We start from the raw sequence: 27,533 nt of genomic DNA on the forward strand, positions 1-27,533 counted from the left end.
CGCCAGACCCAGGCCTCTGAACCCCGGGACTGGATCGAGTCCCCAGATGGGTAACACCCCACGAGGCTGGATGGGACCTGGAGGAGCTGCCAGCCGCCGAGCCCCCAGAGTCGGGACCAGATCTCGACAAGCTGCCTGAGGCAGCACCCTTCCCAGAACCCAGTGACCTAGAGGAACTGCCCCTTGAAGAGGAGCTCCCCGCATTGCTGCCACTGGAGGGGAGGGATGTTCTGAGAAATTTCAGTCTGGTTCGTTGCCCTGCATAGATAAGAAACCCATACAGGAATCCGGGCAGTCTCCAAAGTTTTATTTTGCAGAAGGTCAGTCACATAGCCACAGGCAGCCAGTGAACAAAAGACCCTGAAAATAAGCTTTACTACACTTTTATACAAGCATAAAACAGAAGACACCCATGTGCAGTAGCTTAACTTACATAAGCATACTTGGCAACCTACAAGGCTACAAGACGAAGATAAGACTATTTTGCACGAGGTGATAGGTCCCTGTACTAGTTCATTGTTTTAATTTTTGCTGATACTTTACTTTGCCTGCTAACTGGAACTATCCGGATCTGGCAGGGCAGTTCTTCTTTAGCTGATAACCGGGGCCTTCTACAATCCTGGGTTACTTGTGGACAGCTAGACAAAATGGAGTTACTTAGGCTAACTGAAAAATCATTGCTTACAGGGACTGGCAGGCCTACCCCAGACAGCAGACCCCAATGACCCTGGGGAAGCAGGTACAGGGGGATATAGGGAGGAAGTAGCCTGGGGGCAGCCATAGACGGTGGCTGAGTTGGGGCAACCCTGCCGGCGTGTAGCGGCAGGAGCCACGCTGGCTCAGTGGCAATGCCTTTGCCACTGTTAGGGCCCTGGGCTGGGATGCAGTGGAGACGGGTGGGCCTGTGTCCCCCTTCCCCTCCCACCCCTTTTCCTAGCCACCCCGGGAGAGCCTCAACCTCTCAACTGCTGCCAGAGCAGAACCACTGCTTGCTCGCCCTGCCTCAGCGCCGGAGCCCTTAACTGCTTGCTTGCTCACCCTGCCTCAGGGCCGGGGCGATAGACTACTGGAGTGTGAACTTTTCCCCTACAAAAAAGCGCTGTGGCCTCCTCCGGGGTCAGGACCCGAGGAAGGGCCGCAGCGACCGGGCCAGTTTAAGAAGGCCCGTCAAGAGCCAAAGTTGATTCTGGGCAGCTTTAATTTCTGTTAGTAACATGGTCTTTAATGGACTATCTATTAGTGGAGGACAGGTGTAGCTGAGAGGGCCTCTACCACATCTGTTCCCTGCCCTCTACCCACCCTAATGTTCCCCTTTTACTAAAGGCCAAGATAGTGGAGCCAGCTTACCTGTGCTGATTAAGAAATTCACTTCTGTCAGGGGAATTATCTGTTCACCATTTGTGGCCAGTTTCAGGGGAATTATCTGTTCACCATTTGTGGCCAGTTTTCAGCCTCTTTCCACTTCCCAAATCCTGAATGATGAAAAGGTGTTGGATCTGATTACAGAATCCAGTCCTATAACTTTGTGGAGATGACTGCAGAAGAGCACAAGTAAAAGACAGTACTGTCTATATAATAGGCTTTACAGTGACATTCCTGCAATCTTAGTCTCCCAGCACAACGCAACTAGCATGCACAACCACAGATGCACACAACCTCTCAAAGTACACAGCCCTCATTTGCCACTTGTACAAATCCATGCAAATACCCCAGCACAACACAGCCCATACACAGCAACACAATCAGTAAACCAATAACACCAAACATCATTTGCATTTTTTACTTTTTAAAGCATATACATTACACTCATGCAACGTTATATATGTGCGATAATTTTAGAGAGTGTTAATTTTTCTGAAAAATTGAGTGATGAGCATCTCTGATTGCGAACCCAAAATTAGTGTGTGGTTTTGCCTCAGTTCTTGATCTTTAAAATGGGGATATTAATACCATCTTATCTCACAGGGGTACTGAGAAAATAAATTCACTAATACTTGTGAAGCACTCAAATAATACAGTAACGAGTGTCATAGAAAAGCCTATAAGGAAATTCATATTTGTCTTCAGGGCTTGAATAATGCACAGTTGTTAATGGATGGTGCCACTCACCTAACAATGAGGATAAAATAAAAAACGAATATATGGTCATTCAGTGAGTACTGTCCATCCTTTGCGCTGCATTAAGTATAATTGTGGAAAAATAGGATGTGGTCATGTAATTAAAGATTGTATCTTAATGCATACTCACAAGGATGCCAAATTAAGGTTGCCTGAGCACTTCTGAAATTGAGTGCCTGACTTTGAAATACTTAAGTTGAGTTTCACATATTTGAGTTTCACATAGTTGGCCTTGTCTTGTGATACATAAAGTCAATTAAATTACATTGTTTGTTTGTTGTACTGTGGCTGGTGCTGCTACTACCCCAGCAACATATTTTCAAAGATAATTCTTTGTGTATATAGTACCTGACTGTTTGTAAAGGTAGAAGAGAAAAGGGTTATAATTTATTTCCTCACACATTTAATTCAAGAAGCATGAAAAATGGGACTCATTAAATATGTACATGAGCTCAGTACTCATGAGAGTGAGGGAGAAATAGCATGACTAGAGCCAGGAGTAGCATGGGTTTGTGTTCTGCACGCCACTGTAGTGACCATTAGTTGTACACTGTACAACTCCATGGACAATGTGGTTCCAAGAATAGACTACTCTGCAGGCCAACTTGTTTATTTTGGGTGGTGGTTTTCTGATTCCGCTAAATGTTCCTAGAAGACACGGGTGCAGCTGCTAAACAAACCTTCACTTGTGACTCAAATGCAGAGTCAAACTTAGGAGCATAGGAGCTGTGTCGTCACTTGTTCTGTCTTCACCTCTCTGCCTCTGAAAGCTCCTGCTACACTCACCCACAAAGCCTCCACTAAGCAGCCAGGTGGCAGGGTCAGAAGCCGCATTCTCCTCCTCCTATCTTATCTGCAGTGTAGAGAAGTGGACGGGGTTTTTCTTTTCAAATGCATTCAGAGGCTTCTATTTTTGCTGTGCCACAGTCAGGGAAATCTTTGTGTCAGCATGAAGAATTGTAGGCTTCAGTGATACAGAACTGGGTTTAGGTACTGGAGAACGGGAGTGTGGAAATGGATGCAATGGGAAGGGAAAAGGGACCTGGAGGAGCACAGGAGATCATGGGAGGGTTGCTGTATTTGAAGTGGAAGGACAGGACATCACATGAGTGGTGAGAACTGGCAAGCCTTTTGTGCAGCTTTTCAAAAACTGCAGGGTATGCTGTGCCTTAATAGGAAAATCATTCTATAGGTGGAATGGGGTGGGAGGTGCACTGAGAGTCTGATGGTGTGTTTTCTAATCAGTTTTTCCTTTGAGATTTGGTGGTTGATTTTCCTAATAGTTCTGTTTAATCCATCTCAAATAATACGTATTCACCACATTTTGAGTGACACACTAAGCAAAATATGCTTTGATACTTACCAGACTGCAAAATAAGTAATAATTGAACATGGTGCTCTAAATCTAAGGCAGAGGGGAGATATGCCAACTGTTCTTAAGAAGGTGGGAGACAAGGTGGGTGAAGTAATGTGTGTGTATATATTTTTTTTTTAATTGGACCAACTTCTGTGGGTAAGAGAGACAAGCTTTTAAGCTACACAAAGCTCCTCTTCAGGTCTGGGAAAGGTATTCTATGTGTCACAGCTGAATACAAGGTGGAACAGGTTGTTTAACATAGGTAATTAGCCCATATTCTAAGGGAGATTCAAGGTGAAGTGGCCCGTTAACACCTATGTAATCATAGGACAAAAAAAAAGGGTGGGGGGAGGATGTTGTAATAAGCCATAAATCCGGTGGGATAGCTAGTATTTATCTAAAGGAAATATTTCTGCTTTTCAAAAAGCTCTTTCTTGAATTTATTTAAATAGATTTTAAAGGTGTGTTCAGTTTTTCTCCCCAGTGTCCCTATTAATGTTAACCACAGTGAGGTTGTATTCACTTATATTCCTGGACTTCACAAAAGAAAAAACGAATATGTTATTGCTGAAGGCTTTATCAGGAATTCACATCTCTTAATAAATTTGTTATACAACTGCATGGGGGGAAAATGCAAACAGAAATGTTCACTTTGAACTCAGTAAGAACTCAAAAAGGAAATGCATCCGTGAAGGCTTCATGAATCACCTTTAACTCTGCCCCTTCTCCATATGCATTCTTATCCCACTCTTCAATTACATCAACACATCCTGTTTCTCAAATAATATAATGTAAATTCCTGGAATGGCAGGGGATTCTGAGGGCTGATTCCCTGTGCTCCTGTGGAGCTTCATTGAAGCCTCTGATGCAGGGCTCCAACTTAGTAGAAAACCTTATAGGATATAACATAATCTATGGTTTCTGTAATCTTACGTGTGTAGTATCTTGTAATATATATTTTTAGACTTGTGCTAATTTCATTGTCCTAATTGGAGCTGGTTGGAAAACGAAGATGGAGATCCACGACCTCTTTCAGAATTCAAAATTTTTGCTCAAACAATTTTTACTTGAATTTTTAAAAAATGTTCAGTATATTTTTACTAACTATTTTTTATATCAGAGCCTCTCATCTGTAAGGCCATGTATCTTAATGATTTAGCCAGCTGTTCCACATTTACTTTTCAACCAGCAACAAAACCTTTCATAAATGTTGGTCATAGACTGAGGTTGTTAAATACATGGATTACTTGATTGTGAATTTAGAGGCTTATCTAGTATTTTTGGTATGCACGGTTTACTGTGTACTTGTCATATAAATGACTTCCATGAAATCTGTCTGGCATAGACAAAAATTGCAAGATGCAATATACATGTACGTAAGGTTGTAGAACAATGTGTTCTGATATTGCATTGACTTCAAGAATTGTATGTGATTGTGCATTTGCCTCACTATACAGTCTTTAATTACACAAAAGGGTCAGAATTAATTATATAATGGGTTTCTTTTGTTTTCCCCCACTGTCCTTCCATTCAAAAAGGGCTTAATTACTTTTCTAAGTTTTTTTTTTTTTTAAAGGGAAAAATCAGGTTAAAGTGGAAGCTAAGCCTAGAAAACTTCAAAAATTACTAGAAACATTCCATGCATTCTTAACTACAGCAGTCTCTGCTAAATTCACTATTGTACTTTAATGTGACCCTGAAGGCAGGAGCTAAAAGGTTGTCTCACAAGGGAATGGATTGAATTTGTGGAAAGACTTAAAATTCTTTTCTGCTAAAGAACAGGGTGTAGTAAATAAGGAATTATCAGTTGAATCTTGTATTTATGCAATATATTGTAGGTGATAGATTGTAACAGAATGTGATGCAACCAGTGAAAACACCCATGGCATGGTAGGATGGCATTCCACAGGGCTTTTCTTAGGTTAAGGAAGGCTTTTTTTGCTCCTTGTGCTTGGTAGTTAGAGCAGTACATACAGATGTCAACATACTTTCCTTCACTGAGCTCTTATTAGGTACTGCAAGGGTTTCTTGAGAATGAATTCTCTGCATTTAAATAAGTTAAAATGACCTGTCAGAAGTGGTTCCATATTTAAATTGTAAAGGCCCTTTTGAGAGCTGATGAAGTAGTGAGATAATTGCAGTCAGACTATTTAAGAAGTGTAAAGCGGCTTGTTAAAGCCTGAGTGAAATACATCACAATCCAGGGACACGGAATCTTTTCTGAGAGCTGTTGAAATATAAACACAACCTCAAATCAAAACCTCTTTCTAGTGCTAAAATCTAGCAACATCCCTCTTGATATCTACAGAGCAGCAGAAAGACAAAACAACAACTGGACAATGTCTGGAGCAATGTTACTAATGAGGGCCAGATTGAATGTGTTGTGATTTTAAATTCAGATTTGAAAATGAGATTTACATCTGGATAGAACTGGTGAGTTTCATGCACAAAGTTCCAGGGGGTAGCCCTGTTAGTCTGTATACAGCAAAAACAATGAGAGTTCTGTAGCACTTTAAAGACTAACAAATTTAATTTCAGCAGGCATAAGTTTTCATAGGCTTCAGCCCACTTCCTCAGATGCAGTTGGTAAAAATAATACAGCAAATATTGGCAACATATACAGGAGGCAACATATACGCATCCAAAGGAATAGACAACAATGGGGTAGGTGGATGAAAGCCGGGTACTTGAGGCCTAATGACAACCATTGAGTAGGAGGTGAGAATGGGTGATCAGAGCGAATTACTTCTTGAAATGAGATAGCCATGCACAAAAGAAAACATGGCAAAGCTGAGCAATAGTTTGTGTGGTATGGGGTTATTTGGCTTTATTGGTAGTGTATCTGGTAAGTTGAAAAATTCATGAATTAAAGAAAAGGAAATCTATAAGAACAGTATGAACTGATTTTTGTTCTAAATATAATATGATGCCCTTTCAAAGAATCCTTTCTATTTCCTTTATAAAAGTTAAATGTAAGCCATTAAATAGACAGTGAATCACTATTGAGTATTGTGATGAATTGGGAATTTTTGTAATTTTTTTTTTTTTTTTTTTTTTTTTTTAATGAAGCCGATCCGTGCCCCAGTTTCGCCTGTACTTCACATGGCTATGCAGTGGGAGAAAAAGACAAAGGTCTTGTTTACACTAGCACTTATGCCAGCAAAACTTTTGTCATTCAAAGGTGTGAAAAAAAAATCTCCCTGAGCAACACAAATTTTGCTGGCATGAGCACTTGTGTGGACAGCACTATGTCGATGGGAGATGCTCTCCCACCAGCATAGTTACTGGTGCTTGTTCAGGTGGTTTTATTATGTCGTCAGAAGACACCTCTCCTACTGACATAATGCGGTTACACAAGCGCTTTTATAGAGAGACAGCTGTGCCACTGTAAATTTTAAATGCAGACTAGCCGTTAAATTTGCTGTCAGGTCATACTAAGAGACACAGGTATGTGAGTTGCCTAGCTATCTGAGGGACTGAATGGGTCATTACAAAAGACTGGCAGTGGCCAACCTATATCAATAGAAAATCCAGGAAGACAATGAAAAGCCCAGTCATCAGGATGCTGACACCTAGCAACCAACAGCCAAGAGGGTAAGGATTTTCCCACCGCTCAGCAGTGAAGCGAAGCAGACACCCCAGCTCAAGAATAAAGGACTGGGGGAATAAGTGTGAGCTCTGGAAGAAGCTTGAGCTCTCTCACCTGGGAACTGATGAAGGAAGGAAGTCAGAGACACGGGGCCTGAAAATGTAGTTCACTTCAACTTGGATGGTGAATTGGTCTGGACTGAACAGAATGGATGATGGTTTAACCTTTTAAGTCTCTAGGCTAACCTAAGGACTTTGAATGCTATGTTCTAGTTGACTGATAAACCCTACTGTTCTGAAAACACTGCTTCAGTGTCACTGCAAGTACGGAGTGGCGTGCATTAGTCCTGGAACAGTGTACAAGTCTCTGCCAGGAGTCTGTCAATTGGACTTGCTGAGCAGAGCTCACAGTGTGAAGCAGTAGTACTGAATCCTCAGAGGCACAGGATCAGGAATGACAAAGTTTAACAAGTGAAGGAAATGCTGTTACTCTCCTCTTCTCCTGCCCCTGAAACCAAAATTCCATCCTGGCAAGCCAGTAAATGTCGGGTGTTCATCCCTGGTGCTGAGCCCACGGGCCAGAGAACTCTCGTCTCCTCTAAAAGACGATAACAGGCACAAACGTTAGGTAATTGAAAAATAGTTATAAGAATGTTTTAAATGAGCTGTTTTCTATAGCATATGCCTGTTGAAGTTTCACAGTTCATGCTGATAGCTGTTAGGTACCATCAGAGCTTGCTCTGTGCCCCAAGAAGAGGGATAGATTTGGGGTCCTGAACTAGGAGTTAACAGATAGTCAGGGAAATTCTCAGTGATTTATTTATCTGACCGCTATGTGGCAAAACAAACAAACACCCACTTTTTTCCACAGTCTTCCTAGTCTCTCCCTGGCTCTTCTGGAATGTACCATTACTGTATATTTTATTTTTTTCTGTACAGGATAAGCCTTTCATGAAGGTAGGGGAGCCTAATTTGATGCAATTGAAATCTATAGGAGTCTTTCCAAGATGTCAGGTCTTTGGACCACTTCCCTAATAGAAACTAATAGTATGACTGACAGTTGTTTATATTTTAATAATTTGAAACAAATAAAATAGGTGGGATTATAAAATAAATGAACCATCTGTGTTAAACTCAGATGTGGTTGTGACACATGGCAATTTCATGGCTATCCTTGGGGGATCTTATTTGTGTTAAATTGAAGTACCTTTGGGGGTCCATGTTTTACATGAATGGTTTATGTATGACTGTCTTCTGCTCCATTGGGGAGGGTTATCATATCTTCTCCAGGAACTAGAAGCAGTGGGTGGGGATCAAGGCAAATCTGTCAGGTTGTAACCACCACGGAGAGGTACCATCTCCTGGACAGGTTGATGTATACTAGTTCAGTCTAGATTCTCCAAACAACAACAGACAAAGAAAGAACTTTTGGATAAAGAGCCGGAGTTAAAACGGAGCTAGGGCCTCCTTTCTGATCCAGCTAACAGACAGGACTCTCTGTCCAAAGGGGAATTCAGTCCTTCTTGGGGAAGGATTGGAAGGTCTTGACCTAATAAGGCCATAAAAGACTGATGGGTGACCTCAGGTAAGGTTTTAGTATGCCATGTGTATTGTAATTTTTTTCTATAATGCTTACACCTTAAGAATAAATGTGCTTGCTTATAAAGAACTGTGTGGTAAATTAACTGTGGGGCATTATGCTATTCATAGTCTTTTGGAAAGAGAGAAAGAAAAAAGCACAGATATTGGCCTGCTGAGGCAATCTAGCTTACTAGAAATATCAGTGTAGGCAGGGAACTGTGCAGCCTGGAAAAACCCCATTAAGGAGGGGGAGAGATGTGGGTCTCTGCCCAAGAGTGGAGGTGGCTGAGAATCTTAGATTATATGCCCTTGAGGGTCCATGGAGAGGGAATACAGATGCAGTTGCCCTGGAACTGTGACAGTGGTAATAAACAAACATGCACATTTAAAGCAAACACTAAATTCTTCATCTTTGCATGGTAAAGGAGAATTTGGAAAGAATCAGACAGATGGGGGTGAAGGAGAATGAAGTAACTTTTTACTTTTCATTTAAATTTATCCAACATTGCCTTTGAGGATTTATTCCCTTTATACAACACTCATTCTCAGTTTGTGTGTTGATGAGAAAATTAAAGTTAGTCAACCTTCCAGATAAATTTGGAAGTTGACACTATAAAGAAGATTTATGTGGTGTTAAAGTATATGCTGACCAGGGCAACTTGTTCCTAAATACAGGCAATTCAAATGAGAAAAAGTGGAATTGTTATGCTCCTAACTCTCAAATACCAGAGCGCTGGCCCATTTCTTGCCCCTCCTGATCTCTGTGGAATTCCTACCATCCATCCAATGTTCACCTCTTTCTCCTGATAAGTTCTGTTCCCTTCTCCATCTCTCTGAACTCCTGATGCCCAGTTAAAATTCTATTCCCCCTTCCTGAGTGTCCAACGGAGACCAAGCAATCCTCTTTTCTCCTGCAGCAGGCTGCCAGACCACCACAAACAGGCTGGATGCTTTCCAGGTTTATAAGTGCCAGTGTGGTGTTTACCAGTTCATCGGTACAGGTTTGTGCAGCTATATACAAGTGGACATAAACTTCCCCTGTAGTCCACTCTCTGGAGAGGGAAAGGAAAAGATCTCCCTGGCCCCTGCCAACCTCCCCCTGGCATTTCCTTCCTCTCCTTGAACTGAGTTCCTAGCTGATGAGTAGCTTGCTCATATTAGCTTGTCAGCCCCCTGCCAATTAAGCCATTGAGCACCCTCCCAATTAAGTTCTCTCTAGATGTGGAATAGTATACCATAGTGACCGAGTGCTGGGTCAGCTCTAGGCTCCTAGCACTTGGTTATATCCCTTTCTGCTTAGAGTGGACTTGGAGAGTTCTGTGGAGACTCAGAGCCATGCCTTCCTCAAGTAGGGACTGACTTGGGGTAGGAGGTTTCAGTACCTGATCTGGTGAAAAGCTGGAAGAACAGCTAACCTCTCTGACTTGTGCAAAGAGGCACCCAGGAACAGCCACGGGATCTGCTGTCATCCCGATGAAGATTCAGGGGAGCAGAGTAGGGTCTATTATCTTCCCCATCCCAATCAGGAGGAACCTGGGGAAAAGGCTAGAAATCTGCTTTCTGGAGGAACTGAGGTGGTACCCCCGGTCAGGTGTACCTGATTGCTGTTGGTCGGGAGGGTAGGGAGAAGAGATGCCCATGAAACCATCTGGGAGAGCACATCCTGATCAGCCTGGGAAAACTTAGTGTGGGCTAGTAGCCTGTTAAAAATGCTGGTATGGTACACAGGCTGCATGACACACCCCAGGTTGTGACAGAAAGTGGTGACTTTTTTTTTTAACATCTTAAAGAGCGATCACAAGGCTGGGATAGTGCTTGTTCATGCATTTATTACAGCCAGACTGAAATTATGCTATCTTTTCTCTTGAAATTTTTATATTGGCCATAGTTGATTTGAAATGCTTCTGTCCAAATATAACCCTCTGATTAGTAAAAGGCTTTTTTGTTTGTGTTTGGTTTTTTTACTTACTTACTTCTGCAACTTCTTCCTATCAGATGCTGGTTATATTCAGTATCTAGACTAGAAAATGGTATTGAACCTGTATTTTAATACAACTAAAACTATTACCCTGACAATAAGTTCAACACTCCTCCACTCCCCCTCTGTAACCGCTATAAAGTATTCAGACTGTCGTCTCCTTTCTTCAGTTCTTATCAAGATTTATTTGTTTTCTGGCTCTAATATCCAATGAAGATTTTCTATCGGTATTAACTTGCATCAATAAATTTTGATACTGATCTCCAGAGAAGTCAGTGTCTGCCCACTATCATAGCAGTGTTTACCCTTTACTGAGAAGCAGATGTAACAAATTAAATTGGCTTCTTTCGGTGAATGATACAGAAGACACTGCACGTATTTTATGGCACAATTAAACAAAGTTGGTATAACACCCTCTTCCTACAGAAGATCAGTTTAAAGGCAGGATTCTATATCTAAAGCAAACCCGGTTTGAGGTGAGTCAAATCTGTTTTCATTTATAGAACTGGTGTTGACACAGTCTAACCAAGGTAATGTTTTTTAAGAAATGGAGCGTTTCCAGTATACCTCAATTTACCAGGCCAACAATATATAACTTTTAAACCACTGAACATATATTACCAGAATTGAATGTGCCTTTTAAAGCCTTCCCTCCTCTAATATATTTTTCCACACACCAAAACTCTGCATTACTCCAAGTTGAAATATTTTGAATGTCAGAATGTTGGAGGCAATAGTCTGAACTATTGTAAATAGCAGAATTGTGTGATGAAAGCATGGAGGACTGGGAGGATGACAACAACAAACCTAACAGGGATATCACTTTGACTGATCTAATTAGAGAGTGGTTTGAGGCAACAGATGCATCCTTCAAGTTCGACACTACATGACACACACAATCAAATGAAACCTTACTGGAGATTATACAGGTATTAGAAACTACTGCTTGCTTACGCAGTAAATGCAGTGTGCTGCCAGGATTATATTTTAAGATACTTTTGCCATGTAATATATGGCAGGTATCTTTTGTAAAGAGGAAGTGCTCTTGACTAAGTATTTTGGTAGCAGTTTTATTTGTATATAGACAAAAGAACAAGCAAACCCTATGTTATAAGCACACTATTAAGGTTGCAAAATTTCAAGATAGAAGATGAAGTTCGACAAAGTTACAAGCAACTGAAAATAAGGTCTTAAAATGGAGACTGTTGGGCAACCTTAGTATCAGTTTAGCCATTTCCAAAAACAACGGCTGTGTGCATGAAGGTTACATGAACAATATTAATTGTGGCATTTCCTAGTTTCTCAGTGCTTGACTTCAAACCTTAAACTTTTTTATAATTGAGGCTTTTTTGTTTTTTTAGGCAGGTTATACACGCAACCTTTTAAAATGAAGTTTTTGGGGGTCAGGTTGCAAATTCAGGCATGGAAAAAAAATTAGGAAATACCAAAATGATTATCCATATCACTTCAATTTGTTCCTCTATGCATAAATTATGGTCTTTGAGTATTGAGATCATATTATGGTTGTATATAAATTGTCTGTTTTTTACAGGGTCTGTAATTTACTCTCACCTTGTTTTGGAACCCTCCCCCCTTTTTTTTAATTAACATGCCATGGAGAATTTAAACCAAATTTCAGGCACTAATTAATGCAAGTGGAATGATGTCCAATGTATATTTTGTGGTGTTGGTTTATTAAGAAATTTGGGAAAACCAGAACACTGGAAAAGTCTGCTTTTTTTCCCTCCCTTCCTCTTGTCCCTTCCCCCCCCCCCTTCCCGCCACACAGTGCACATTTCCTGCCCCCTGCTGTTGCCTGAGCAGTATCCTTATGACATCAGAGAGAGTCACCAATCATCACTCCCACCCTCCTATTTATTTGCATGCCTGGGGAGAGTCAAGGTTAAGCTGGTTCTCCCAGAAATGTCTGTCTTTGATAACTGATTTCCCTGAGATTACTCTAACTTTATTACAAAGAAGGGCTACGGGAGGAACTGCAGTGAGAGCAGACTGGATGTGGATAAACTCCAGCTGTGTGCTCCTCTGGGTTTGTACTATACCTTGCACTGTTCTCTCTCTTTCTCTCTCCACACCCCTCCCACTCTGGCTCATTGTCAATTACCTGAAAGGATTAAATAAAAATTAGATGCGAATTTACAGCTCATTTTCATGTGTATTGTTTGCATGCTTCTTACAAATGGGAGCTATGCCTTTTATAATATGTACCATTTAGAAAGGCAAGAAACTATAGATACAAGTGACACCCAAGAACCTTTTTGCTAAATGGAGGCACAAGCGCATAGTTTTTTACCAGGATCCCCTCGGTACTGTACATGCATAGTACGTTAACCAAACGGTGCCATGTGATGTCTCTGTAAAGAGCCCACTGATCCATCAATTGTAAAATGTGTGTGTGGAGAATGTTTAAGGAATTGTGTATTTGTACTGAAAATGACTTTCTTAAGGTATGTGAGTTAAGGCAGGTCACTAGAAGATGATAAATATGCTCCTCTCAGGTACAAGGGAAGAGACACTTATTTTTAGTGTCATATGTATGTTGCATATTGTATGTTTATATTGCATATTGTATGCTTCACAATAGAAGTCTATTTGGGTTACTCAGCCTGGTGCTAATGAAAACACTGCAAAATCCAGAGAGGGGGAGGGAAGAGCAGGCTGCAGAAACAAAACCAAAACAGGAGTTTCCTGTTTGTGTAAAGACAATGGATTTGAATGGTATATCTGGGGTTACTCAGGTACATCCTGAATCTTCTACTGAGGAGACAAAGTGGTTGCTTGTTCTATTTTATGAAAGGAAAGTCATGGCTAGCCAGGCTGGAAAACACTGTGAAAATACATTTGTGAGCTAAGCTTCATTAGGCAGGAAGGTACCTTGTTAATTAAGTCTAGGCTCCAGAATGTATGTTAGGATTTTGTTTTAATGTAATAATTTCTTTTCCATACTTCAACATGCTACTTCCTAAATCTCTAGACTTTTGTAAATAAACTTTAACTTCCATTCCTCTCCAAGGAACAGTACCCACCGCTTAGCAGTTCCACCATATATCACCTTGCCATTTAACCACAGCACTTGCATATATTTATAACGAAAGGATCTGTGAATTCTATAAGTGTCCAGTGGACCAGGGGCTGGACACTCTAGGGAGATGCTGAAAAAGGGCTTGAGGGTTGGCATGTGCCTCTAGTAACCTACAGATGGGTAACAGAGCCTGCATATGCTAAAAGAGAGGTACTTGTGTTGCCCAGGACTGGTGAAGTCAGAGAGCTGACACCTAGCAGACACAGTGAAGGCTTTCTTATATTAAGAGGGTGATCATAGCTCTCCACCACCCCCACGATGGGCATACTGTGGAAGTAAAATAAATAAATAAATACAAAGCCTTCTGCAATGCAGTAGAATTGCACATAAAGTAAATGCAATTTTGGCTGCACATGCAAACATGTCTACCGTGCTTTCCATTACATTTTTTATTTTATTTTTTTATGACTTTAAAACTTTCAGGTATTTCCTTTCCATTGAGTGCCTGTGTGTTCTGCTGACTTTTTTTCCTCCAGGTATATTTCGTATTGCTTGTATTATTTTCCATGATAGTTTTCCTTTGAATAATTTTTAACCCTTTCCTTCTAGCAGCCTGTCCCAAGTTAGCATCACATGCAGTCAATATTTTAATATTGTTAATTACTCCTGGGCTTTATACCAATCTCTTGGACATCTTTCTGGATATTTTCCCCAGTTATGTGCATTGCTGCTCATCAGTAAGCTTCCACTGCATTTTTTTTCTTCTTTCATATGTTAGTGCTCATAGGCAGGATATGTTGAATCACTTTAAATAAAGTAATATTTTGTGAAGTGTTAATTCAAATGCTTCTCTAAATCCTAGATATATTACACATACATGTCCTTTAATTTTGATGACTTGGCAATCAGGAAAAAATAAATGAATCAAGTTTGTCCACCGTGGTTTGTTCTGTATGAAGCTGTGGTATTTGTTCCAAATAATTCCCTGGTGGTCTCCTCTAAATGCATATATATCTGTGTGCATATCTTAATGGTTGATTAATTTTATTGGGTGTTAAGTCAAAGTGTGTGGGGGGGGGAAGGAGGGGGGAAATTTATTGATAAATGAAGTATTTAATATCTTACCCCATTTTAGAGAGTATATAGCTTGCTAGTAATTATTAGAATTCAGATACTGTTTGTTTTTCTCCTAGCATTAACATACGGGGTGTTTTCTTCTTTTAGTTCTCCAGATGAAAAGTTGAAGAAGCATCAAGTAGCTCAACTTCAAAACAGTATATTCGTGTCACAAACTTAATTACAAGTTTTAACACTGCTGTATTTTCCTTACAGAGTGCAGATATGAGTCCTGCCAGTAGTACCACTTCTCTTCCTGTTAGCCCACTTACTGAAGAGCCAGTGCCTTTCAAGGTAAGGTGAATTCATTGTATAATACATTTTATATGATTTTTGGCTTATTATGTTTTCTGAGAGGTGCCCCAATAGCACTTCCCTTTTATTAAACTGGTATCAGCTGATATCTTACCTGCATGCTCAGAAGAATGCTAACGTCATTCCGTGCACTTGAGAAGGCACTGAAAATAAAAGATTTTGTTGTTGGAGGATTATTTTTCTTCTGATGATGAAGGTTAGAGGTATAAACCATCTTTGCAAAACAAAACATAAAAAAGGTTTTTGTTTCAACATACTAAGGTTGTGATATGTATATGTAATATCTTTGATATCTTCTTAGGTTTCTGTTTACTTTGTTTCAATATAATTTATGCTTTTATACATGAATTTACTAACCCACCACCATTAAATCCTCTGGCCAGAAAACAGTTTTAAAGTAGGTCCACTGCAAAACACTTAAATCTGATACTAAATGTGCTTAGGAACTTTAATTATGAAAGAAAGGACTTCAAAATATTGTTACTTCATAAACGTACTTTTGGGTCAAAAGTGGCAAAGAAATAAAACTAACAACTCTGTTGTGAAAATGAGACAGCTGAAATGGGAAGAGCATGGGCCAACGGCTATAGTTCTATAGCTAAATCCAGCTGAGTATTGCTAAAGGTGCTTTGGAAAGCACTACCTGAGCAATGTTTATCATATCAGAGTGTTCCTTTCCATCACGTAATAAGTGAGAATGTGTGTGTGGTTTTGGTTTTTTTTTGCTTAGTGAAACTCATTGATGCAGTTGGTTTTGGGTTCCCCCAGGCTTTGTGAATAGAGTGGTGACTGAATGACAGCCTTAACACAGATCTTTACTATGTTCAGGCGTGAAACTAAAGAACACATGCTGAGAAGTTGCCAGAACAGTGGCTTCAGGGCATCAGGAGAGAGGGGCCAAGAGGGAGTGCTGCTGGTTGAGTGGAATTTTTCAAATATAGTTGCTTTTGCTGAAGTTCTGAAAGTGGAACTGCTTCTTCTGTGGGTTATGAGATTTGCTCTGCCTTCCCAATCCAAACACTTTATTGGGAGTATAAATGTTTGTGCATAAAATACACTAAAAATACTGTACTCTTTATTCACATCCTCTCTCTTTTCTCAGTAAAGGAATAGGGATTTAATGGACACTGTAACAGTAGCATGCACACAGCCAGATCCTAAGTTTGGTGCAGCTAATGGGTCAGTTTTCCATTTACCTTGTCTTGCTGTCTCTGGGATCCAAAACGGTCCCAAATTATGGCAGTTGAACAACTTCCCTAATCTGCATCACCAGGAGTGGGGCCATCTGGCACTCTCCTTCCCTCCCACTAACATCCCTTCTATTCTGAGGGGAATTCATAGTTGCCTTTTTTAAAGTGTTTTTAAGTGCCCTTTGTGCTGTGGGAACAACATCAAAACCAAGAATCAGACCCACATGGCAGAAACAAAATTCATTGTATTAAATATTAGCTTGTACGTCTCATCAAGAGCCAGATTCTGTTATAGACCTACTAAATTCATCAGTCCCTTTCCTAAGTCTCTTGAAATCAGTGAGACTGCTCACAGAGCACAAGGTATTACTCAGCATGAGTAAATGTGAGAATCTAGCCCTAAGAAGTTAACTTAGTCATTTTAGGACTAGATCTTCAGCTGATATGAATCAGCAGAGCTCCATAGATTCCAAAGTTAGGCTAAATACACTGTAGTACTAATCTAAAAAAGAAAATGATGCTTGGCTGCTTAACACTGAGGTGTAAAAGAGCCAAATAGAGAGTTGTTCCGATAAATAGACTTGTTACTTCATTTTAAGTGCACCCCTTTACTCTATATGCCGTGAAAATAGTATGACACTCAAAATAAAATCACCATGTTTTGACTGCAGCTTTTTATCAGTGGCACCTTCTTTCATTTCCATTCACTTCTGAAAACAAGATAACTACTTTCCTGTGGAATTCATGTACATGTTGAGGTCAGGTACAGAGAAAATCAAATACATCTCACAGCCAATGCCATTAAGTAGAAATAAAGTAAAATAATATGCAACAGTTTCTGTTATTGCTTCCTGACTTGCTCCAAGAGGAAGCAATATTGTTCCAGCAGTAATGTGAGTGAGTGGCTTTACAAGCTATTACCCTTTCCAGATACTGTCAGTGTACGATATTAGCTTTTGATGACAATGTATTACCATGGACAGCATGATCATAATCCCTCCCACCTCCCTACTCCATCAAGTGAACAGATTTTTTTTGTTTTTGTTTTGATGCATTTTTGTGAGATGCTGAGAGCAGAGGTGGAACTAAACAGAGTTACAAGCACTGAGTCTTTGGGATAGTTGATGGCCTCTTCTGTATGCTACTGTGCACTTACATTAGATTGTGAAATTAAACCAAAGTCCTGCTCATGATATATAAGAATTGAGATTATATTAGAAACAATAACTGTCCTTTCTTGTATTTTATAAAGTTCTTCTTTGGGGAAAAAGTCAGTAGTCCTCTGTAAACAAACAAATCCGATAATTCCAATCCCATTATATCCAACTAGACAAATATAAAATTATAGTTGCTGAATCCTATTTATGTGTTAAATAAATGCAAGTTGGTGTTAAGACTGTTGTTTCAACATTAAGGTTGTGATTTTAATCACAAGGAAGTTGGAGGTAAAGTTCCCAGGATAATCCCTGCCAGGCCATTCATAACATCCCAGATTAATTTATGGCCCAGCAACCACCTGCAAGGGATCATGCAGCACTTTGTCATTAAATTGTACATGATCTGATATGAGAGAATCTGTGAACTCCAAATTACGTGATAGCAGATTTGGAAAGACTTGGAGGCAACTCCCAATTGAGAGGGAGAGGCAGCATCTCGGCCCATTTTGTTCTGTTATTTGATGCAATCGAGAGATTTCAGCGAATACAGCATCTATCTGGTGCTCGGTGTTGCACAATGATTAGAATGCAAACATTGGAGTAAAAACAAGAAATAAAATAAACCATCCTTCAGGGATGGTTTTAAAAAAAACAACTAATAAAAATGAGTAAAGAAAAAAATAATTGATCTATTTGAAGACCTTCACTCTTTCATGAGTGTAATGGAAGAGTCAGCTTCCAATTAAACATTCAAAGGCATTTCTTTTCAATGAGGGTTATTTCTGTGTGAAACTTCAACTTTCTATCCTCGGCTATTTCTACTGTTAAAATTGTTTTTAAAAAAAAAAATTGCATGGTTTTATTTTCATTATGAGGGAAAGTGTGTGTTTTCTCACTTTCAGATGAATGATTTTTGTTTAAGCTTTTTCTGTGTGGTGAGTGTCAGAAGAAGCTGCTTTGGATAGGGGCTTAGTCCCCTGACCCCCATATGGAGCATCATGCAGGATCAGAGCTTAAGGCTGGACAAATTCTTTCTGAATATTGAAAACCATAGAAAGTTAGGAACAACTTGAAAAGAGGAGGTTAGATTGGAAACTGTCATATAACCTTAACGCAAATGGTCATCCTACATTATGATTAAATTGCAAGTGATGTAAATTGTGAATGAGATTTCATTACACATTAAGTTACATTCGTACTAGTTTCAATTTGTTGTTAGACTCTTTTTCTAGTGTACAGAATGCTAATTTAATAACCAGCTAGTGAATGTTTGCATGGTTTGGTTTTTTTTTTTTTTTTTTTTTGCATACATGCATTTTGAAAACCAGTGGACAGAAGGAGGATATTTGTGGTGTTGTTTTCCCCTTCATAAAAAATAAATTCACTCTTAACCTCAACTTCCAAGGCATTATTGGTGGTTTTTTCAGGACATGATCCTTTTTTCCTCCTCACTTAATCCTGCCAAATGTCCATCGTGGTTCACTAGCACATGGGAGTTGAGGGTGCTCAGGCCCTTTAATTGGAGTGGCCACAAACTTGTGATCGTGGCAGATGTGTAAAAAAATATTACCCATCATTGATGAAACCACCAGCCACAGAGAAAAGGTTTTCCCTAAATTTCTGGTAGAAGTGTATGTAGTGGGAGAACTAGCTCTTAGAAACTTGATTTTTTTTTTTCCTGAGATGAGGGACAAGCTGATTATTTTTCTGCTTGTGATCCTTTCCCACCTTCCCTTTTCTAATGGCAAACCTACATAATACTTGGAGTCCATTGAAAGAAATTACACATGGTACTTTGTCCGGGGTATCTTTCTATCCTTACTGGTCAGGGAGTCTTCTAACTCTCTTGTAGTGTTCTTCCAGTTATTAAGTATGCCCAAAACAGAGTGGTAGTGCAATACACTGTAATAATCAGGGCTACCAATAGGTTCAAACTTTACATAAACAATGTATAAGTAAGGAAAGGATCACAAGTGTAAGTTTTGGAGGGGTTTTTTAAAAGAATTTGAAGGTATTTGCAGGCAGGAATATCTTGGTGATATTTTGTAATTAATCAACTTGGATAACCCTACATTTACTCCAAGCTTTTACTAGAAAATACTGTTTTTTAACCATCCACAAGATACAATCCTTATTTATAAACATATTTTTATTTTCAAAGTACTGCTGAAGTATAATGACACAGCCTTTAAGATAGGAACGCTGGGTCTGTCTTCTATTGTATATTTGTACACCACCTAGTACAATGGGGTCTCAGCCTTACTGGTTTATTGTTGCTACCACAGTATGAATGTTAATGTTGAACTGAATTTGAGATGCATCTTTAATCTTAAAGCTATTTTATTAATTTGGCATTAAATATAAAAAACCCCACATCTCTGTGTCCTTTGTCCTACTTTGAGGGATCTGAGAATTTCCTTCAGCATTTATTATCCCAGACTATTGTGTTCTGACTTCAGTAATTAGTACTCTTAATGCTCATTCTCAGAGTGAGAAGTGACAGCAGCAGCTCAAGTAATGAAGGTGATGAACAATCCTTGGCAGTGCTACTGAAAGGGAGGGTAGGACTCTGCTAATAGTTCTCCCATTCATCCTCTAGCTCTTTTTCTGCAAATCTGTTTATGGAGGAGCTATAACCTGGATACTGGTTATATTTAATATCTTTGCAAGTGCTAAAGCATGAGAGTCTTCGGTAGCTAGAGGCAATTTTATGTAGATCTTTATCCGGAGATTTACTTTCCATCTGGCCCGTAACCAAGTTGATATTTTGAACAGTCAGTACAGCAGTAATCGTGTGCTGGATTACATGGCCCAAATAGCTTTGAGTGACTGCTTTGTGGCTCTAGTTAAAGAATGAGCCCTTGTTCTAATGAACTTAATAGAGATAATCATAAATGATTATTATACTAAGAGTACAGTCCATTCCTGATGACACAAAGCACATTTACACTTTGTTAATTAAATGTATCCGGTTGAAGTCTATGCATTAAGCATTTGGTTGCATGTTCTTGAATGAGATCATTTTAAATTAAACAATTTTTCTCCTCCAAAAGCATGCTCATCAATAGTCACAGTGGTGGTCTGTCCTACGGAGGAGGTACAAATTTAGGCTTCCGAGGCTATCACTCATCATGAATGCAAAGCTCCATTGCCCGAACATTCTGGCTTAATTGAACAGTGTTGTAGGCACTGTGCTTGTTTTCTATAGAAATACTTTCATTATTTTTACTAAAGTGACTTTAATATCAATATAAGTCACCCAATTCCACTGATTCCTCTCTTGCTCTTTTTAGACCACACTATTCTCTCTTCTTCACTGTTTTTAATCTGTTCCTTCCATATTCTCTGCTTTGTGACTTCAAGTCCAGTTCTTAGGCTGTGCACTATATCCTCCCTCTGCTTCTTTGTACTGATCCTTAAATCCAACTGATTTTGCATAGATTTCCAATGCTAATGTCACCACCAGGGCTTCCTGCATCTGAGGCGCAAATTTGTGTATAGTTATAAGCTCTTAGGTTGTGAACTCATTGTGGCAGGGGCCCTATTTTAAAATAAGTCTGAAGAGCTGTACCACTCTAATGTATATATCTAGACTTCATCACCATAGTATCTGAGCACGTCTTAAAAAAAGAATTGGTCCTCGGAACTCCTCTGTGGGGTAGGTGTTAAGATTCTGGTGAGCTCCATAATCATCTGCAGAACTACCTCATTACCCACCTGCATATCCCTCCTTAAAACTCTCTTTTGCCATGGTGTCTACAAAAAACTTGATAATATTTACGCTGTTAGGTTGTGATCTCTGCACACCATCGTTTAACCATTATTGTCTCATTGTTCATTTGTACTCCTGCATCTGTCTCCTCTTAGATTGCAAGATCCTTGAGGAAGGACCATCTTTTTGTTCCGTATTTTTACAGCACCTAACATAACGGGGTCCTGATCCACAACTTTGATTCCTTAACACTATGGCAATACAAACAAACAAATTAACAGCAGAATAGTAGACATCTCTCTAGTATTTCAGTCATAAAATTAAACTTCACCAAAAAATTAAATAAAACTTTGAATTCATAAGGTGCCATTTAGAGTCTAGTACTTCTAGTATATTTGCTGAAATTGTCAGAATACTGCACTTCCAAAGAGCTGGGACAGCAAGTTTGTCAAGTGATTTATAGTGAATGATTTTACCACAATTTAAATAACAGGCAAAACATCTGCTGTACAGAAAATCACTTCCAAAACCAATGGAAAAGAACTAATGTATTTGGGGAAAATACATTAAAATCCACCACCTTGCTGAAGAGAGCAATAGCTGTATTCATATGTACTCTTCCAATAGCCCTCTGCACTTCACTTGATAAACTTATTCAGTAAAAAGGTGACATTGTGTAGAAAATCCATGTTTTATCCTCTAGTAATTTTACACTGTTGTGATTATATAAATTATTACAAGCATGGGATGAATGCCAAAGGGGAGTATGCATTTTATGATCTGTTATCTGCTCTGAATTTAATTACACTTGCTACAATAACCATTATTTCTATTTTACAAATAGAATGAAAAGCACATTTCTCTTCAGACAAACCTTTGTTCCAATACATGATATGAGCTATTCTCCCCAGTACATACAGTTCTTACAAATCCCTAGTTAGAATATAGTCTTTCCTTCTGTTTTATAATGTATCAATTGTCTACAGAAGTGAACCCTCCTGGAAGTAACACTAAGCATATTTATTGGCCATTAAAATTACATAAAATTGATTAGTTTTACCCTAAGTAATGGAAACATTTTAAAAGCACATCACAGTACATATTAGCATATCAACTACAAAAAAACAAAATGAAATACACTTATTCAACTCTTCTACTGACTTCTTAAACTTAAAACACAACAGCGGATGGTTTTGATTTGTAAGTATCCATCAGCTCTTTGTCATTCGGCTTTTTTAGACTTAGGTGTTACTACTCCAATGGACAGACAGAGGGTGTTGCTGATAAGTGTGTTTTCTCTGAAGAGTACAAGGAGAAAGATTATGGCCAAGAATTTTCAGAAGTGGCGACTGATTTATTTATTTTTGGTGCCCAATATGAGACACTTTAACAGGGCCTGTTTTGAAAGTGCTGAGAACTCACCCTCTGAAAATTGAGCTTCCTTTGCATGCCTCAAATTGTGCACAAAAAACGGAGGTCGTCAAAAATCACTAGTTGCTATGGAAAATCTTGTGCACTGTATGCAAATTTTCAGTCTTATGTCTTGTCATGAACTAACAGCACAATCAGAGCGATGAATAAAAAAATGCTCAACTCAGTAAAGAACATGAAACAACCCTAAAAAAATTCAGTAAAGATGAACACTCGATGTCACCTTACTTAAAATATCGGGCTGTCCTGAAAAGTGATTCATTAAAAGGGATTGTGTGGGATTCTAGGTTAATTTTGACTCCATGATTTCATATCAGATGTGCTCAGAACTTGGTTTTATTTTTACTTGTAACGGCTAGCCCTGAAACCTCAACCTGGGCACTAACCCTGATTCAGAAAAGTACTTAAGCACATGCTTAACTTTAAGACAGTACCTATGTCTGAAACCTCATAATCAAGCTGGGTTCTTTCCTGCCTGCACATCACACCCATGTTCTGCAGTCTAAGCTAGACCCTCAGTGATGTCTGTGCAACAACAGAGTATGCACAGGCATAACTAGCTAGAGTTTGGTAAAACAATTTTGTTAGTAACACAGGAGGAGAATTTAAATCATCTTAAATCAGCTCTCACATAACTAAAAACCAGGAGTAGCATGGTAAAATGACTTTTCTTACCTGTATTTTTGCCCTCTGAGGTCAATCATGGACAAATCAATTTCCAGGATAGGAGATAACTTGGTAGTTTCATCTGATTGTCATAGATTTTCATGGAGATCTTAATTTTTATTGGACAATGCCCGGGCCCTTAAGTCTAACACAATCAAAGGAGGATAGGCCAGCCCTTGATGTAAGAGTGAGATGGAAGGAGGAGAGCTATTTGAGGAGGTAGAAAGGCCCTGTGATCAGGGGCTCCTAAGGGATTTGAAGAGGGAAGTCAGTCCAGGATATTGTGAAGCAGTCCTTAGATGGAACTGGGATCTTAAGGAGCTTATGCAGCGGTGGGAGTCAGACTACTTTTCTTCTGATTTAAATAAGTTATTAGATTAAGCACTTGCAGCTTGAGAGCCAAAAGAGGGACTGTCTTTGGGCAGGGAGTTGCTGTGGGAGTAATGAGGGGGAACTCTTGTATGAAAGGTGGAGGCAATGAGGCGAGGCAAGGGCATTAGAGCAGGGACTGGAATTCTGTGGACAAAACAAGTCAGCCATCACATTTCTTCCCCACTGACCAATGTAACAAGCAGGAGAAGCATAGAAAGAACAGGACCAAAGCTGAAGGAAGTGGCAAACGGGGATGCTTGCAGAGGAAATGTAACCAGAACAAATCTGTAAAAGCAGAGGTACAGCAGCAGTGAAGGTGGGAGTTGGGCACCTAAACTGCGTTAGGTCTTTTAATGTCAACGTAGAACAGACAGGGCCATGTCTTTTGACCTCTCTGCCAACATAAAAGTGTAAGGGACAGGTGCATGTCATTACCAACCCCAGGAAGATAAAGAGCTCAACTGACGCTACGGCGGTTTGGAACCATTGGTCCAAAGTCTAACTGTTTCAAAACTGATGTTTAAACCTTGAACTACTCCTTGCCATTCTGCTATTTACTCTTTTTGCTGTTTTCAATAAAATGTATGGGGGGGTTTATGTTCCCATGTTACAAATGTTTAGTTTCCGTGTTTGAAAGTGGAGACCTCTGTGATTACCATCGCCTCCCGGATGCTCATAATCCTATCTTCTAAATTGTACTATGAATTACCTGTATCATTTTGTATGAGAACCCTTGGGGTGATTTTGTTTATATAGGAAAGACCTTTTAGAAAGCCTTCATTATTCTAAAGGATTTGGGGTGGTCTTCAGGTATCTTCATTTTCTTTTAACAGAACTGATTTCCTTTGGAAGACGCATTCCAGCTGAGATGGCAGCACCTTTTTTAGCAGCTTTGATATATGGTTTGGCTATACCTTTCTCAGCTACAGACCTTGGAAATCTGTTTCATTTAATTCTGTCCTGACCTATTATACAATGAAAAAGTCTGTTTAAAATTTTTGCACCTTAAATTGTATCATCACTTGCTATACACAATAGAAGAAATGTTTCTACATCTTTAGTACAATGTTTTAATTCAGAGAGTAATGGTGAAGGACAGGAAGTCAGTACTCCTTGTTCTACAGAACACTGCCCCATTTTTGTAACCTTGGGCAAGTCACTTTAGCACAGGCACAGAGTGAAACAGAATAACCATTCTGCACTATACCATGCATTGCTGTAGTGAGATTTCTTTTTCAAACATTGAACGTGTGAAATTCATGTTAAGAAAAGTGATGAGCAAATGAATCCTAGTGGAGGTCATGTATTACAGCCAACCTTCACTATATCTCATTTGAGCAACTTTTGCTGGTAAATACAAGGTCTGTACTATTCTAGATTATCAACTCTTGGTAAAAGCTATTACTAATAATCTGCACAAAAAAGCTGCAGGTTTTTTCCTGGTTTTATACCAAATCAGAATGCTAAAATATTCTGAGAAACACAGTGATGTTCTAGCTCCATGGAAATACAGATCACGGCCCCTGATTCTTAATGCCTTGCACACAGACAGATCCCCATGCACATGCAAAGTCCAATGCAACTTTAATAGGGCTCAGTGGGGAACTGAGGTTCATATAGGTGCAACATATTATGGGATTGGGGCCTAAAACTCATGAGCATGGAGTGTAGAAACATCTTTTGCCTAATTCATGATTTTAGCACAGTAACCATTCAGAGGGCTACCCTACTGTCTGGTATAAAAAAAAAGTTTTTGTTTCACATGAAGGATGAGGTTTTCAGTTGTGTTGCTTTAGAAGGAATTTTTTCCCCCTTGTTTTGCTAATTCTTGTTCTTTTGCAGTGTACTGCATTAATAGGAGTGGAAAGATGTGCTTGTAGTTTAGACACTAAGCGGAGTTCTATTCCTGGCTCAACACCACACTTCTTATGTGACTCTTGGCCCAAAAAAAACAAACAAACAAACAAAAAAAAACCTATCTCAGTTTCCCTGAGAGAAATACATCCCAACCTTAGAGGGCTGTTATGAGGTGGGGGTTGAACTGGCAAAAAGAGGTTGTGGTGGTGTTCTAAACTGTGCCCACAAAATAAGATTTACCCATTAGAGTCACCAGAAGGCGATGCCACTCACTTTAGATTGCAATGTATTATCAGGTCTGTTCTCAGAGCACAAATGGGCTCCCTAACTATTGCTCCCCCTTCAAGACTTGTTTTCCCTACCAAAACAAAAAAAAAAAAAAAAGCAGCTGTGTTCTTAACTCATGTTAGCTAACATGGTAAATAACCCAACACAGAGCAGAGAGGACCTCACTTTTTAAAATCTGACACAGTACATACCCTACAGCCTAATTAAGTCAGTTCTTGAGGACGGGAAAGTAACAACGAGCAACAGATGAGTAGCCTGCCACAGTATAGTAAATCTCATAAGATGCTATTTTTTAAAAAAATTTTTTTTGAGACTTGATATACTGCAGTCAATTTGACAGTACTAAGTTGCTCTGTACTATGGCACTGAAATGTCAGTAGATGCAAAACAATTAGAGGAGGCGTCTTCACTCTCTCTACATTAGCAGTGGGTGTTCTGGATGATATTCAGAACCAATACACGCTCGGAGAGACACCATTTTGCTTCTGACTGCCACATGTCAGATCAAAGTATGTCTGAACCCTGCTTTGTATAAACATTTAATGAGAACAGATTTTCTGTTTCTGGGCCACCTGATAAACTGTTAGCAATAGTGCCTCTCTATCCGTGTTTGACATGGCAGCTGCAAACTGAAGTCAAGATGGTGCAGTGACTAGAGCCTGTTTGTTGCTTAAGAAAACATCTAAAAAGAACAGATGGAGGGAATGGTCTGATAAATTGAACTTATGATGTGTGGCGGAAGAAGATCTCTGTTGATTTAACTTGACAATGGCTACCCGGTTCCAGTAAACACATTGGTAACATACCATTCAATTTTACCTTTACTTCTAAGAGCTTATATGTTAAAACAACCCAACAAATCAACCTAACTTTACTGTATAATTATTTTTATTCATCATTTTTATTATTTTGGTATATTTTTATTTGGAAAAAGTATCAGATTTCTCATAATACATAAAGTAAACAAAGATAAGTTGCTTCTCCTCCCCTCTTTTTATCCTATCTTCAGACTCCGCATTAATCAGAAACCTCCAAAAAGTCCGACCAAATTGCTTTGAATTTTTCAAGCACTCTCTTTCTGTGGAGTGCTAGTTGTTCATTAGCTGCGAGGTCAACCATATCACTGAGCCAGGAATCAATATTTTGTGAGGATTGACTTCTCCATTTTTGCAGGATTAATTTTTTAACTACCGAAGCTGCACATTGGAACCACATTGCCTTACCAGCAGGTAATCTCCAGGTAACAGGAATATATCCAACAATGAAACTTAAGGGGAGCTGTAGACTACTTCGGCTAATGAAAAATTTTAAGGATCGGGGTTTTTTCCTTTGCCTCTTGTGTTAAAGAACCAAGGTATCACTTGAATGTACTTTTAAAAATGTTTAACTTTTACTATGCACACAATAAAAATTCCAAGGCTTAGATATGAAAAGAATTGTCTAATCAGGTTAAAAATCAAACCACTGTTTCATGAAAGCTTTGCCTAAACTACAAAAAAAGTTGCTGATAGCAGATGTCCGCAATGGATGCAGCTGAACTGACACAAAATACAGTTTGTCCTTGGCTAAATTTGCTACTAAACACTGCTTCGCTTGCACCCTTTGGTGGCTTCTGTTGTCAGCCATGGATATTTTTATGTAGTGTAGAGAAGGTTTAGCAGATTTTCTACATAGCTCTGTCTACAGATTAATTAAATTCAGGTACAAAGTAGAACATTAGTTATAATGTATTTGTTCAATTCAAAACACTTCTAATGAACAGGAACA

At 39.3% G+C, this 27,533-nt stretch overlaps 1 protein-coding gene across 10 annotated transcripts in view; it reads left to right on the forward strand.

Moving 5' to 3' along the window:
* The window catches only part of CCSER1 (coiled-coil serine rich protein 1), a 1,029,451-nt gene that overhangs the window by 470,417 nt on the left and 531,501 nt on the right, over positions 1–27,533 (forward strand). For 6 of the 10 annotated variants that reach the window (XM_067557175.1, XM_067557176.1, XM_067557179.1 and 3 more), the window contains exon 7: positions 14,995–15,072. In XM_067557175.1, coding sequence (XP_067413276.1) covers positions 14,995–15,072 — 78 coding nt within the window. Of the gene's footprint in view, positions 1–14,994; positions 15,073–15,921; positions 16,134–24,454; positions 25,414–27,533 lie in introns of those variants that run through there. The other 4 variants (XR_010921525.1, XR_010921524.1, XM_067557181.1 and 1 more) reach the window with 2 other exon arrangements.

Source organism: Emydura macquarii, unplaced genomic scaffold (assembly GCF_026122565.2).
Source record: "Emydura macquarii macquarii isolate MOO-44397 ecotype Brisbane River unplaced genomic scaffold, CSIRO-AGI_Emac_v2 contig_1790, whole genome shotgun sequence".
NCBI classification, from domain to species: domain Eukaryota; kingdom Metazoa; phylum Chordata; order Testudines; family Chelidae; genus Emydura; species Emydura macquarii.